Raw genomic sequence first — 14,136 nt, forward strand, 5'->3', positions numbered from 1 at the left:
GTAGGGGTAGCAAGGGAGACCTCAGGGGTCGCATGTGCGAACCCTGACAACCACTAAATGATGTCCCTGTCATCATCCGTCGAAGCGTGAGCATGGCAGTAGTACATGTCTCCCGAGCGTGTCAATTGATCCCGAGGGCTGATTGAAGGGATGTCCGGTAGGCGCTGCTTTGATCTGATCTCGATGAGGAGGCCTCATCTGGTACCCGGAAATCTTGAAGAATCTGGAATTATACACTACAGTTTGAGCCTCACAACGGCTGGCTACAGGCGCGTCTGTCCTGTGCGCCGCATTATTGACCATAAGAATGTGGTGACTAGGTAAATAAAGACTGCTGGGGGGCAGCAGTAACTCTTCTGACACCCGCCACCCCATAGCATCAATAAGACATAGAACCCCCCCCCCCCCCGCCCACCCCCGCTGCGCAGCTCCATCACTCCCCAGCCACCTGACCAGCATGAGGATGAGCCCGTGTACAAACTGTGAAGAGACCCTGCATCCCGGTCCACTTTTGGGCCTATGGTGACTTTTAAGCACCTCTTCTCTACCTTTTTCTCCTACAGCATAACCTTGACGAGTGACATTATTACCAATTGCTTGCCTAGTCACACAGCTCATTTACCCAGAGTCCCCTTTAACAGGTGCGTTTTCTTTCACAGAGGCGGGCGGTTTCTGGGTGCTTTATTTTTTTATTGTATTTATTGGTAGCGCCCAGAACCGGAGGTATCACAGCGCTTTCTACTTAGTTGATTGTATTTTTGTTGTTTATTGTTTGGACGTTCTTTTATTTTGAATTCTTTGCACTACTGCTGTTTGGGTTCCTACTCTTATGAGGTCACGCCGCTCCTAAAGCTACAGCCTGCCCGCGGCCTGTGGTACCACATAAGGCAAAGGAGCTGCTCCTTTCGGCCTATGTCTGTTTCACCTTCATGCGTGTGAGCACCGCTGGGTTAGTAGAAACATGGGGCTGAGCAGGCTGTTCCGCCCCTACTTGCCCCTCTACTCCTGCAGAGCGGAGTATTACCCAGCGTGGGTTTCGTTGCTTTTTCCCAGGTCACTTAATAGTTAAAAAAAAAAGGCGTTAACACCCAGATGCAATGCTTCTTCCATGAACTACGAACTTTTAAAACCAAAACAACAATAAAGAAATATATTAAAAAATCACAAAGATGATTTATTTGCATTTGTAAAGCGCACAAAAAAGCCCAGAGGCATCGTGGCGCTTGCTTGTAGTATGCCAATATTCATACGAACCCGGGGCAGAGGGCACTATAAACTTCACTGAGTACTTTAGAATGAGCGCGTGCAAAACAGGTCCACACAGAGCTATTTGTATATATACTAAGCGGCCCCAAAAATTACAAGAGGGGGCTGTATTGGCTATTTTAGAAAATTTTGAGTGGTTCGTATCGGGGATATATTCTATAAGAAGTGAAAAACTGACGTCAACCGATTGGTCCTGGTTTCCAAGTGCTTTATAATGGCGCAATCCCATTGAACAACGTTTTGCAAATCGGGACCAGCAACTTCTATGCAGAGGTAGCTCGGTTCAGTCGGACTGCAATATCTCCACTATTATATACACGTTCTCCCACAGGCACGCTATGCGCACGCGCTTCCACACACCCCGCGCACGCACACTATCTAGCGGCCGTGCTATGTTACCACGCTAAAAGAACAACCGCCCTTCACCCGTGGGTTGGCAGTGAAGGCCTCGGGAGGGAAATTCAATGGGCAGTTCGGGCCTAAATTGACTAAGAATGCCCCCTTTGTGAGCACGTGACAGATTTACGAGCCAGCCATCATTTGACATTCATGTAAAGAGGAGGGTTTACAGCACTCCTCCTCCTCCCAGGCAGTAGGAAATGGCTCCTGCCTGAGACTTTTGGCACCAATTGTCTTCCTGGGGGTCGTTGGACATTTTACGATAAGCAACCGTTTCCACACAGGGCCGAAGCAGAGGCGACGCGACGCTGCCCGGTGCAGGCCCATGAAAGTGAACGCGTTGCGAGTCAGGGGTGTGTGATTTAATGGACGTCAAGTCCCTCCCGACCACACCGCCCATGGCCATCTATTGAGAGCCTCGCCAAGTCGCGTCTTCCTTTTTTGTTTGTATATCAGTGTTGGTTTATTATGAGTTTATCCGTCCATATAGGGGAAGAGGAAGACCCCCGGCGTACGGGTCATATGGCATGAAGGCCAACGTACATCATGTACCTTGGCTGCTCAAGCGGGTAGCGCCTTGAGCTGGCCGAACACCCGCTTTAAGCGCTACATCTGCCCATCGTTTATGGTGCTCTAAGTAGGCTTTGAGAAGGTTGTAACTGGCCCTCCACTTCTTAAGCGGATTTGAAAACGATCTTGTGAATACCTCTGGCAAAATCTGTGCTCCGATCAAACCCTGCTGAGGCCGGAGCTGCCTGCAAATCGCTGCCTTGCGGTAGACAGGGGCGGGGGGGGCGGGGGGCAGGAAACGGGGACAAGCCAGACCGGGGGACAGAAATGCGTAGGGCCAGCGCGTACGGCGTGGATACGCAGAGGTACCTGGAAGGAAGGGGGCGGGGGGTCATACATACACATACGTGTGATGGCGATGGCTGCTATTCAACCTGTCATTGTAAATACGCCCCCAACTCATGGATACCCTATTTTTCACCATTTCTTGCCCCCCTCCCTCCCCCACATGCCCGGTGGCGACCTGACGCACCACTGCACCTCAGTGTGCGCTACAATTAACAGCAAATACGTGAGCAAGAACAATACGAAGTTACCAAGTCAAAAGGTGTAACCCCCCTCCCCAATTACAGGAAAAAAACAGCCGCACTGATAGTGTTTACTCAGAGGTACTTATTTCGTGGGCTTTGTGGCGGGCACCCTGAAGATAGTTTTCTAGGCGCTGCCCACATGCACGCAGAGCAATGTTCTTTCCCGCCATAACCCCAGTAACTATGGGCAGACCCAGTGATGCGCCTTGCTCTCCCGGGGGAGGGAGGGGGTATATTCATGTCAGCAGGGCTGGAATGCATAGAGTTTCCACGCAAAGAATGCAGCCAGGGTTCCTAATTATACGTTGCCTCGTGACTGCGAATAAAAGATTGCTTTTTAATTACGGCGGTCCAGGTGCTCACCTGCTTGTCTTATCAAGACGGCATTTGCATTTTATTGCCAGCGCCGCATTCACACGAATTCCCTTCCCTGGGACATTCCCGGCATAGCTTCCCGGGGTAACTCATCCTTCGGGGCCGAGGACAATGCCCGCAAACGCGCCGCCTAAAAGCCCGCAACGTCCGCATTGGCGGTTAGGTAGCTCTGCGGTTAATGCATCTGCTGCATCCGTTTAGTAAAAACCCAGCTGGCGAGGACAGGTTCTAGATATGACTCTGCACACTCGGGCCCCCAGGGGTCGATAGCATTAGTGCGTTTTCTGGGGTGTTGTTGATAACACCACGACGATAGAATGTTGCCAGAAAGCGCTATAGAAAAACGTGACTATTTTTAAAACAAGATCCACCCAGATGTGTAGAATAATGGTCCTCAAACTGTCGGGTGGTCCACCAAGGGGGGCCCGAAGGAAGCGAAACTCTTTGATGTGGGGTTACGATGACTGGCTGTAATAGAACATTTACGCATTTAATAGAAAATATAAGCATTTTTAACTTGTGTGTGGGGGCTGGAACTATATCTTTACTGAAGGTGGCCTCAGCGTAAACATTGCTGAAGAGCATTGCTGCAGAAAGGCATGTAACTAGACATGAAATGTCGTATTAATATGAGAACCCACACGGACGAATACGCAAATACCCGTTTCTTTTTCTGGCCACACTAAAAGAATAATGTGTGCCATTTGTAACCAAAAGCGACGTGCACACACTGTACAATCCACCAAACGTTTAAACCCTGTCATTGAGCCCGTCCGATTAAAAGGCTACGATGTGACACTTTCTCCGGGCAACGAAGGGGATTGTGTGTGTGTGTGATTTTTTTTTTTTTTGACGGCGGAGAATTTGGTGACACTTTAGATGGCTCCAGATAACGCCGTCCGCCTCCAGCCCTAACTATGCACCCCCAACTCCCCCCCCCCCCCCCAAGCTTTCTAGACTATGCCGACATGGTTTGAGTTGTTCTAGCGGCCGTCATACGCCATTGGCCTGTTCCTTCATGAAATAGAACTTTCCAGAACACTCTGCCTCTATATTCGATCCACTTCAGAGGGTGTTCCCGTCCCTGGGGAACAGGCGGAGAAGAACTTTATATCCTGACAGTCCCGCAAGGATTATCCGGATATAAACACACCCTCAAGGGGGGGTGGGGGGGCTGATAAACCGGGCCTTCCTCAGATCTGGTCGTGCCGCGGCACTGTCCCGCCACACTCCCCGCACGCCCCCCGCAGGATTCGAGGCTTCTGCCCCTGTCTCCCACGCTCGCTCGCGTGCCGGGGCAAGCGACTGAACGGCAGCTCGGCACGGCCAGGCCTTGGGCACATAATCAGCAGAAACACGATGTCTCGACCTGCAGTTAACCCGTGCCCTTTTCTGACACACCGGTCCACGGCCACACTCCATTTTACAAGTTAATAACACTTGCCCCGATTCGGTCAACTTCTGTATTATCTATGAGCGCCGCGAATGGCCGATGCCTTGGAACGTTGGCGCTATATATTATACACGCAATCAATACATGGATTGGCCAAGTCTCTTTAAGGACATCCTATCCTAATGGCATTCTGTTTAATGACAATATTCAATGTAAAACTTTGCATTGAATGGGGGTGCGTGGGAGTGGTGGGGCTGGAGTCACCAGACTTCCGAAAACCTCTGCACCTGGAGCTAGGAAGGGCGATCTGTTAATGACGGCCTGGCTGTTGGGGGCAGCAGGGGAGCTCTCGCTGTAAATACTGTATCATCCACGTGCGATGTTATGCAATATTTTTTATGCGATATTTTTTTAAGCAGGGATTTTATTTTGCAGGTGCTTTTTTTCACTGAGCTATCGGCGTGAAAGGCGTCCGTATGCTGGCATCCTTGTTAGGTCTCGCTCCGCAGGTTCTCGCTCGTGATGTGCAATCTCGCCTGGGCACTCACTACCGAGGTGCTCACTGAAGCAATGGGCACGTTTCAGAGCGCTCCTGATGCCCTTTTGCTGGCATCGGTGCCCATTGCAAGCATTCAGGTTTCCTTTGCAGCCTGGGGTTTATGTTGAGAAAAGAACTACACGCCCCAGAATGCACAGGTGAGCTGAGCATCCCTCCCAGTGACAGGGCTACCCTTGACCAGCTTGGGGGTAACCCTGGGCAAAGGAGCCGGCTGAGCTCGTGCTAGTGGCGGCCCTTCCCGGCTGCGCAGAGGGCGCCCTGCCCCCGGTGTTCGGAATTGCTGCTGGAGACACGGCCCCCTCTGTCGCCCAATTACCCTGCCTGGGTAATTATCTCTGCATCTACTTGCCTGGCCCGGCACCGCTGGCTTCTGGAGCTCTGCGGCGGGGCGGCGTAATTACATACCTGCCGCCTCTTAAAGGGGCAGCGGCTGGGCCGGAGCTCGCGCATCTTGCCCGCCCGGGCGCTGAGCGGGCCCTGGGCCCGGGGATTGAGCGGGGCCTGGGCTGTGCTGTGCTGCGGATGGCGCGGGGAGTCAGAGAGGGCTGCTGCACTCCGACACGACTAGAATACGGATCACATATGCATGTGGTCATACTTGCATGAGTTTATAGACTCATGGTTAGATATGGGAGATGGGGCTATACCTATAAACCCACTGACAGGTCAAGAAACGGATGGAGGGTGGCCAGGCGGATACAGAAGGTAGGACACTAGGCATACACAGTGATTGAAACATATATCACAAGTAAGCATTGGCATAGCACGCACTTGCACGCATGCCACATGTTTCTTCTAAGAGTAAGGAAACCCCACCCTGCGGGTCCTCTCTTCACATAATGGCAGCAGGGTGACCCAGCACAGAACCTACACGGCGCGCAGGCCGGCATCCTGCTGAGGCGCAGTGTTCGCCGGTAACACCGTGCTCTCGACCCGGCCCAGAGTGTGCACTGGTGGCGCACCTCGGGGAAATCCTTCAAGCCAGGGCTCGGAAATAACGCCAAGTAAACAGGACCAGCGCGCGCACACGCACACACCCCTGCCCTGCACTGCGTGTCAAAGCACGTGCGACTCTGGGCGAACAGAAGCCGGGCACCAACGACAACAAACACGCAGCAAAGCCAACAAACAAACACGCAAACCCAGGGGGACCAGAACTCGCGGGCCAGTCACTGAGGGGATGTCGCGCCCCCTCTGTCCCACTAAAGCAGAGGAGCCCGATCGAGGCGCGTTTCCCGACCCCTGGGGGGACAGTGCTGTCTTTTGGGGAGGTCGTTTCTTTGTTTTGTTGTTGTTTTTTGTTTGTTTCATTTAGAACCGTTGCCATTCATACAGCTGAAGAGTAAAGGCACACGAAATAACAACACCACGCCATGGAACCTACTGTTTGACCTGCAATTTGTAGTCACAAAATTGGTAAAACTAAGAGAGGGCATTTGTGGCGATGCCATGGCAGCAGAACTGGCAATAACGCCAATTTCTCTGCTCAGACCCACACAATAATCTCCACAGGCAAAATAACAAATTCATAGGCCGAATTTGGCTCCCACCTGCCCCCATCAAGTCGTATCTCTGTGCACTTGCAGGCTCTAAAATTGGACAAGTGCAACCGAAATGTATTTCATTTTTCAAAACGTGTAATTTCCATAAAATAAAAAATAAAAACACCCCAAACTCCGATCCAGTGACTAGGACAGAAGGCACATGCCACGTTTTAAGCGATTTTAAATGACACACTGTCATGGCCAGCACCCCACCAGGGACATGTCGCTACCCAGCAACCCCACCACGCTCTCTCCCAGTGGACCAGACCTCCCCACACCCCCTGGGGGGGGATCAGGACACCCATATCAATGCATCTTCAATTCTATCGCTGTCTTTTGTCCCAGGCCGGAGGATCAAAGTGGCCCGGACCTGCCTGATCCCTTGTCTGGGGCATAAACGGCGGATCAAGTAACAGCCCCGCCAGGCGGCAGCGCGCAGCGCCTGCACCGCGTCCCACAGGGAGAGGAAGCCGGCGCGGCCCAGCGCGCATTTATTATTAAAGTGCAGAAGGGGAAAGTGACAAGAGCCGTCACGGCAAAAAACACAGCAAGCAGAAACATCGCACACGCGGAACATCGGAAGAAAAAAAGAACTTACCACCAAATCGGGTAACTTGACAGCACTTGCGCCAGCCCACAAAGAAACAGGGTACATCCAAAAAAGCCCATCTCAGAAGTAGCACAAAAAATCAAATAAAAAAAAATCAAAACAGCAACCAAAGTGTCAAATCTTGGTTTTCAAAAAAGCCAAAAAATCGAAAAACAGATGCGTCAAAATCACAAGCCAGGTGAGCAAAGTTTCTTTCCCTTTGGTGATGTGTGTGCCCGTCTTCTCCGCGTAAAGTTTTCTCAGAGGTTACTTGTCTCCCAGGAAAGGCACTGGAGTGCACAGAGAGCAAGGTGAAATATTGCACTCACTCACTCACACACACACGCGCGCACACACGCGCGCACGCACGAACTTTGAAGGCGCTCTGCCGAGAGACCCAATCAAGGCCGATTGCCACAGGGGGAACTCTGGAGCGCCGCGCGCTGCCTGCTGCCTGCTGCCTGCGCTCTGTCAATCAGGGCAGGCGAGGCAGGAGTGAGCTGCCTGTTGCAAAGTGCACACGGGAGATGGCGTTTTAATACTCATTAAGGCAGGGCAGGCTGACCTGCCAGCACTGATAGGGGAGCAAAAATGCTCTTTTAATAAGCGGGGGCTTGCGGGGGGGGAGAGGGGGTGTTCGGGGAAGATTTAAAGGGGTTTTAAATAGACAAGGCGACCCCCTGTGGAGAGGGTAACTATAACAACGAGCCTGGACTTCACTCTCTGCTTGGAAGCGGCTCGCCAGAGAGCCTCTGTCTCCCTAGCTGGCTGTGTATCGAACTCTCGATTAATCCAGCCGCGGCCCCCTCCACATATCGATTAATCACCCATCGGCATGCCCATCACCCCATCTCTCTTTATATCGGGTAAACATGCATCTCTGTGGTTATACCGATGAATCCATCTAATCTGATTAATCCGCCCATCGATACATGCATCTCTGTGGTTATACCGATGAATCCACCTAATCTGATTAATCCGCCCATCGATACATGCATCTCTGTGGTTATACCGATGAATCCACCTAATCTGATTAATCCGCCCATCGATACATGCATCTCTGTGGTTATACCGATGAATCCACCTAATCTGATTAATCCGCCCATCGATACATGCATCTCTGTGGTTATACCGATGAATCCACCTAATCTGATTAATCCGCCCATCGATACATGCATCTCTGTGGTTATACCGATGAATCCACCTAATCTGATTAATCCGCCCATCGATACATGCATCTCTGTGGTTATACCGATGAATCCACCTAATCTGATTAATCCGCCCATCGATACATGCATCTCTGTGGTTATACCGATGAATCCACCTAATCTGATTAATCCGCCCATCGATACATGCATCTCTGTGGTTATACCGATGAATCCATCTAATCTGATTAATCCGCCCATCGATACACGGACCTTTGTATTTTTAACAGTGCATGTATCTATCTATCGAATAAAGCACCCTACGATATGCCAACCACCCCCTCTGACTTCATATCGATGAATCCCCCCATCGATACATGCACCCCGCTAGTTATATCCATGCATCTCACTTGATTAATCCATCGGTGGACCTCTACATTTATTTATTTATTCAGACATTTGTATAGCGCACATAACCCGAGGGTGTCTAGGCGCATGTTATAACAGTGACCATTTATGGATGACTTCACCCATCACTATATGTATGTCTGATTCTGTCTCGAGTTATATTGCCACCACATGATATAACATGGCGTCACGCATGCACTCACTCATGACCATACACGGAGAGGTGAGGGTCGGTGCATATCGAATCGGCGGAGATTCTATTGTGGGTGCCGCTTCCATTGCTTTCTTCCTGGATGTCTCACCAGCCTGGCGGGCCTGGGAGATCTCGAAACCCCACTCCCCACCCCACCCCACCCCCCCGTCGTGTTGCTTCTACTCGGCCCCTAACGACAGGCGTCTATTGCCCCCCTGCCTCGAAGGCAGGAGAGGGACGGGCATCGCCAGCGCCAGCCGGGCCTAAACAGCAGCTTTCTGGCTGTTCTGGGGTTCCGCTTTATACCGGGGTACACACCGCGATGGGGACACGGGAATTGCATGAAATGTGGCACTGAATTGAATTCAATTCATATTCTATTCATAAATATTGAATTTAACTTGACTATTCGACAAAGAATGGACAGAAGTGGGACCTTACATTGTGTTGCACTAAAATGTGGTGTCGGGCACACATGCAAAACACACGGAACACGAAACATGTTCACACATAGATACACACTCATTGCCCCCCCCCCCCGCCCAACCCGCTCTCGCACGCTCTCCCTTCCTAGATATATCCAGTCCTCCTCTTCTCCCCCTCCACACACTCCTCTCTTTCTCCCTCCTTGCATCACACCATTCTTTCCTCCTTCCGTCCTTCCGCCCACCCACCTTCTCTCCATCTCTCCTTCTATCCATCTTTCTATTATTTATCATACATTCAATCTACCGTCAGTATCTATCTATCTACCTATCTACCTATCTACCTATCTATCTATCTATCTATCTATCTATCTATCTATCTATCTATCTATCTATCTATCTATCTATCTATCTATCTTTCTGTCTGCCTGCGTGTGTCGGTCTTCCAGCATGCCTGCCTGTTTGTTCTACCTGTCTGTCTGTCTGCCTTCCTGCCTGTGTATCTGTCGTTCTACCTATCTCTCTGTGTCTGTCGGTCTGTCCATCTGTCGTTCTATCTATCTATCTATCTATCTATCTATCTATCTATCTATCTATCTATCTATCTATCTTTCTGTCTGCCTGCGCGTGTCGGTCTTCCAGCCTGCCTGCCTGTTTGTTTGTTCTACCTGTCTGTCTATCTGTCTGCCTTCCTGCCTGTGTATCTGTCGTTCTACCTGTCTATCTCTCGCTCTCGCTCTCTGTCTGCCGGTCTGTCTCTCTTCCTTCCTATGTAGCCCGGTGTGTGTCGCTGCTCCCTAGCGCATGCACCGGGCTTGCCATGCCTTCCTTTGAAAGGGGCAGGAGCAGCTGAGCCCAGATGTTTCTGGGGCGGCTGCAGTTGGTTGTTTTGTAGAGCACTCCTGCCACACCTGCCCAGCTCGCCGACCATGGCCCCTCCTGCAGTCGGGCCGTGCTGCGCAGCATGCATCCTCGGCGGCGTCCTGCACAGGGCGCATAATGAGCGTTGCCCGCACAGGGCACCCGGGCCCCTCGCTCCGGGCCGCAGCCTCGGCACCTGTGACCGGCCCCGGTGAAAGGAGCTCGGAGCCCACCACTCTGCGTGTCCGAAAATGAAACCCGGCATATATGTTCCAACACCCGATTCACTACTGTGCGCCGGGCAGGAGGATTTGGAGCGGGAAGATGCCTTCGCATGGCCTTAGAAATAGATTTTGCAAATAGCCAATATTGACATTTAGCAAAGCGAGTTCAGGAACGTTTAGATGGCGTGCACGTATGCCAATGCCCATCACTCATGGGGTGGACGTCTCCGCCATCACTCATGGGGTGCACGTCTCCGCCATCACTCATGGGGTGCACGTCTCTGCCATCACTAATGTGGTGCACCTATCCCAATGCCCATCACTTATGGGGTGCACCTATCCCAATGGCCATCACTCATGGGGTGCACCTATCCCAATGCCCATCACTGATGGGGTGCACCTAAGCCAATGCCCATCACTCATGGGGTGCACGTATGCTAATGCCCATCACTGACGGGGTGAACCTATCCCAGTGCCCATCACTGATGCAGTGCACCTATCCCAGTGTCCATCACTGATGGGGTGCACCTATCCTATTGTCCATCACTGATGGGGTGCAACTATCCTATTGTCCATCACTGATGGGGTGCACCTATCCCAATGCACATCACTGATGGGGTGCAACTATCCTATTGTCCATCACTGATGGGGTGCAACTATCCCAGTGTCCATCACTGATGGGGTGCACCTATCCCAGTGTCCATCACTGATGGGGTGCACCTATCCCAGTGCGCATAACTGATGGGGTGCAACTATCCTATTGTCCATCACTGATGGGGTGCACCTATCCCAATGCACATCACTGATGGGGTGCACGTCTCCCAGTGTCCATCACTGATGGGGTGCAACTATCCCAGTGTCCATCACTGATGGGGTGCACCTATCCCAATGCCGATCACTCATGGGGTGCACCTATCCCAATGCCCATCCTGATGGGGTGCACCTATCCCAGTGCCCATCCCTGATGGGGTGCACCTATCCCAATGCCCATCACTCATGGGGTGCACCTATCCCAATGCCCATCACTCATGGGGTGCACGTATGCTAATGCCCATCACTGATGGGGTGCACCTATCCCAGTGCCCATCACTGATGGGGTGCACCTATCCCAGTGCCGATCACTCTTAGGGTGCACCTATCCCAATGCCCATCACTCATGGTGTGCACGTCTCCCAGTGCCCATCCCTGATGGAGTGCACCTATCCCAATGCCGATCACTCATGGGGTGCACCTATCCCAATGCCCATCACTGATGGGGTGCACCTATCCCAGTGTCCATCACTGATGGGGTGCACCTATGCCAATGCCCATCACTCATGGGGTGCACCTATCCCAGTGCCCATCACTGATGGGGTGCACCTATCCCAATGTCGATCACTCATGGGGTGCACCTATCCCAATGCCCATCACTGATGGGGTGCACCTATCCCAGTGCCCATCACTGATGGGGTGCACCTATCCCAATGCCGATCACTCATGGGGTGCACCTATCCCAATGCCCATCACTGATGGGGTGCACCTATCCCAGTGCCCATCACTGATGGGGTGCACCTATCCCAATGCCGATCACTGATGGGGTGCACCTATCCCAAAGCCCAACACTGATGGGGTGCACCTATCCCAGTGCCCATCCCTGATGGGGTGCACCTATCCCAATGCCCATCACTCATGGGGTGCACCTATCCCAATGCCCATCACTCATGGGGTGCACGTATGCCAATGCCCATCACTCATGGGGTGCACCTATCCCAGTGCCCATCACTCATGGGGTGCACCTATCCCAGTGCTGATCACTCATAGGGTGCACCTATCCCAATGCCCATCACTCATGGTGTGCACGTCTCCCAGTGTCCATCACTGATGGGGTGCACCTATCCCAATGCCGATCACTCATGGGGTGCACCTATCCCAATGCCCATCACTGATGGGGTGCACCTATCCCAGTGTCCATCACTGATGGGGTGCACGTTTCCCAATGCCGATCATACACCCGTGTCTTTCTTTCGCTCTGTTTATCTCCGCAACACCCTCGTGGTTCCCTGCCTTTCATCGCCCCCTCCCTCCATAGGCCGGGCCCTCCTCTTCCCTCCTCTCCGGTGCCCTCGCACCATTTCTCCCTCCTCTGCCCTTCCCCGCGCCTCTCTTATTATTTCTAAAGCCCCCCTGCCTTTTTCCTCCCTCGTCCGTCATCACTGTCTACCCGTCTCTGGCTGCTCTCGCCCCTGCACCACCTCCGCCCCCGCAGTGTCTGTACTAACCTGACCGTCTCTTCGGCTCTCTTGCTCTCACCCATCCAGACCCCCTTCTCTCTGGCACTCTAGAGGCCTCTCGACCGAATTACTGTGGTCGTTTGCACCTTTATCTCTCGCTCTCTCTCTCCCCGCTCTGTCTCTCCGCCCCGTTCACTCTCTCCCTCCCTTTGTCTCTCTCGCTCCTCTCTGTCTCTCCCCCTTTCTCTCTCTCCTTCCCTTTGTCTCCGTCTCTTTCTCTCCCCCCTCTCTCAGTCTCTCCCCCCTTCCTCTCTCTCCTTCCCTTTGTCTCTGTCTCTCCTCTCTCAGTCTTCCCTCCTTTCCCTCTCCCTCCCCCCCTCTCTCGGTCTCTGCCTTTGTCTCTCTCTCTCCCCCCTCTCTCAGTCTCTCTCTCCCTTCTCTCTCTACCTCCCTTTGTCTCTCTCTCGCTCCTTTTCTCTGCACTCGTATCTTTTTCTCTTTAACCTCTTCGTATCCTCTTCCTTTAATCCAGGCCCCACGCAGGTCCGATCTCTCTCACCCCCCTTCACTTTTCCATCGCTCATTGCCTGCCCCCCTCCCCCTCTCCTGGTGAAAATTCCCTCAATTAAAGCATTACCGCCCAGAAGCCGGCATTAGGTTCTCCAAGCCGGGGATTTCTCTCTTTTCAAGTGAAATTGCTCACTTGTCAAGTTGCAGAAACACCGTACACATGAAATGGCACTGATTCCTCCCAGTGAAAGTCCTCCCCTCACACCACGCTGCCCATGCTCTGGAAAACTAAAGCGGTTACACCTCGCCATGTTTCAAGATCTAGCGTTAAAACATGAAGGGCCTATTTCACAGAAGTGTTTTATAATGGGAAAACCCCATTGGAAAACACTCTGTGAATAAGTAAAAGCCATGTGTAGCCTCAGATCATTAAGCGCAAGTATCAGTAACACTTGTGTTAAAGTTTGTAATGTTTACAAGATGGGCCTGATTCACAAAAGTGGTTTACAATGGTGCAATCCCATTGAAAAACAAGTTTGTAAATTAGGGCTGTGGTGTCATTCCCCCCCCAACCCGCCCCCCTCCTTCCTCAATATTCCTATCTAGTGCAGTATGACCTCCCCCCAGGGTCGGACTGGGACAAGACATAGGCCCGGTCACCCAACACAAAAGTGGCCCACTCCTCGGCTCATGAGCCTTGACCTCTCATGACATCACCGGAAGTGATGTCATTTGACCCCACCCCAAAGTGACATCCTGGGAAGTGATGAAACACGACCTGTCACCACTTGATAAAACAGGAAGTGGCATCAAATAGCATTGTTCCTAAGTACACTAAATTACGAAAGCAAGTAAAATAATCACTTTGAAGCACCCTTCAGCTCATTTTATGGTAGCACAGGATATGCTAAAAAATCAAGGCCAGGAACGAGGCT

At 52.0% G+C, this 14,136-nt stretch overlaps 2 protein-coding genes across 2 annotated transcripts in view; one reads left to right on the plus strand and one right to left on the minus strand.

The window, feature by feature from the left end:
- WNT3A (Wnt family member 3A) overlaps positions 1–7,696 on the minus strand; it is a 260,966-nt gene extending 253,270 nt beyond the window's left edge. Inside the window, exon 1 of the mRNA XM_069647078.1 lies at positions 7,235–7,696. Coding sequence (XP_069503179.1) covers positions 7,235–7,305 — 71 coding nt within the window. The 5' untranslated portion in view covers positions 7,306–7,696. The remainder of the gene's footprint in view (positions 1–7,234) is intronic.
- Positions 7,697–8,119: 423 nt separating this feature from the next.
- On the plus strand, positions 8,120–8,731 carry LOC138568675 (uncharacterized). Its single transcript, XM_069646460.1, has one exon. It carries the CDS (start codon positions 8,120–8,122, stop codon positions 8,729–8,731), a length of 612 nt encoding a protein of 203 aa, XP_069502561.1.
- Positions 8,732–14,136: the final 5,405 nt, after the last annotated feature.

The sequence above is a fragment of the Ambystoma mexicanum genome, chromosome 2q (assembly GCF_040938575.1).
Source record: "Ambystoma mexicanum isolate Mex_15411 chromosome 2q, UKY_AmexF1_1, whole genome shotgun sequence".
NCBI lineage: Eukaryota > Metazoa > Chordata > Amphibia > Caudata > Ambystomatidae > Ambystoma > Ambystoma mexicanum.